Source organism: Olea europaea, chromosome 16, assembly GCF_002742605.1.
Source record: "Olea europaea var. sylvestris chromosome 16, O_europaea_v1, whole genome shotgun sequence".
In the NCBI taxonomy this organism is placed as follows: Eukaryota; Viridiplantae; Streptophyta; class Magnoliopsida; order Lamiales; family Oleaceae; genus Olea; species Olea europaea.
The window spans coordinates 4,890,841-4,892,626 of record NC_036252.1 but is presented as its reverse complement, the minus strand read 5'-3'; the positions used below and the strand labels follow the sequence as shown (position 1 = coordinate 4,892,626).

Below are 1,786 nucleotides of genomic sequence, written 5' to 3'. Positions count from 1 at the left end.
ATCACTTGTTAGCACTTCTAAAATGCTCTCCAAAATAGCAAAATTATGAAATTAATGGCATAATATAATGAGTGTAAATCACTTATCAGGAAGCAACAATTTCTCTCAACCTCTCCCTCTTTTGTACGTAAATTGGATCAAGTTCATCATCCTTCAGATGAGGCTGCACAACAGTTCAGATTGTACTCTTAATTCAAAGATACACACACACATATTTAATAATCAACAAAAGCTTAATAAAAGGTAAATGTCATAAAGAAAGGTATTACACATCATTATATGTGTGCGCGTGCATAAGAATATAGCAAAGATAATTGATGCCTCTGTCGCTCATAATTCATTATAAAAACATCTCAGACTAAGAACAATAGAGTTTTTTTCTAACATAATCAATACAGTTGTTTCCCAAACTGAACAATTTTCTAACATACTTGTGTAAGATGTACCAAGCAACCAGGCTTTTTATTGCAGAAAATGATTATAATTTCAAGTGACCAACAAAGGAGAAGGGATGATTGATGTTGCAGCTCCCCCTTTTTCCCACTGGATTTTTTTTCAGAGAAATCTCAAACCACTATATATGCATTTTTTTAATGCAGTTATGACAAAACTGTCACACGTTATGAATATGCAAACGTGTTTCACACGGTTACTGACTAGTATAGTGCGTATGTTGCCTCTAGGTTCACTGGCTTGCCTCATTGACCTCATTTGGTTTTTGTAGATGGCGACTGTGGGGTATACCTTCTGTTAATTTTATCTGCGCTTTCCTGACGGTGGTAGTGAGATATGGCTTTTAAAACACATAGGTCACCTTTTTTTGTTAACTCATTGAAAAATATTCCATTTTGCACATTTTTAATTCTTTGTTGTGCTGCACATGGGATATTAACATTGAAACTTATCGTGCCAATAGTAAGGAACTCAGTCTTTGTTGATTTTAGAAGTAGGCGCAGGTCAAGCATTTATTCAAGAAACATCTAGGATTTAGTAATGATAACGAAAATCAGTGAAAAGTTGACCTCCGTATTGTTAAGAACATTATCAAAATCCATTAATTTTAACTCCCAACAGATTATTATTTTGATCCCATAATTCAATTTGTCTGAGAAGACCTCCAATTACATGAACAAAAATCCAACTGCTGTTATTCGGTACCTGAACTTTTCAGAAACTCCCATCAGATCTACACCAGTCAATGTAACATATTAAGGCATCTCCTGCCTCCCTAAACCATATCAAGCAAGCTCTTGGATTAAGAGGAAAATCCAAGTTAAGTGTATTTTGCATTCTACTTAAAAGGTCCTAAATTCAAGGCATCATATAAAAAATGTGCAATGAGTGCCACAAAAACCTAAATAACTAGGTAAATAACGAAAGAGCAAAACATATCTGTGGTAAGCTAAAGGCAGCGTTGTTAGTTCCCATGATCGCTAAAGAATCGTGGATCTAGTTGACCTGAAAACAAAACCCACATAATTTCATCTTGTCTCAAAACCTTACTGGAACAACTTCGAAAACTTCAAACATAAAAATACCTGATCAATATTCTTGTTACTTGCTCCCAATAAGCACCAAAATAAACTTTACTGCATCCTTCTAAAAGAATAAGCTCCAATCTGAATATATGTCTGCGCAAAGGTTAACTGACCATCAACATTTGGGACATGTCAGAGAGCCTTGTCTATCATCTCTTGCACAGATTTTCCTTCTGCACGTGCCAAAAAATGACTAAAATGAGCAACGACCATGCACACTAGAAAGAACTAAGCTTTCATTATTGTTT

The 1,786-nt window shown here is 34.9% G+C and overlaps 1 protein-coding gene across 1 annotated transcript in view; it reads right to left on the bottom strand.

Annotated features, from left to right (window-relative positions):
* Positions 1-94: 94 nt before the first annotated feature.
* LOC111411834 overlaps positions 95-1,786 on the bottom strand; it is a 5,183-nt gene continuing 3,491 nt past the window's right edge. The window contains exons 8-9 of the mRNA XM_023042463.1: positions 1,539-1,711; positions 95-1,458 (exon numbers count right to left, since the gene is read on the bottom strand). Of these exons, the coding sequence (XP_022898231.1) occupies positions 1,671-1,711 (41 nt within the window). The 3' untranslated portion in view covers positions 95-1,458; positions 1,539-1,670. The remainder of the gene's footprint in view (positions 1,459-1,538; positions 1,712-1,786) is intronic.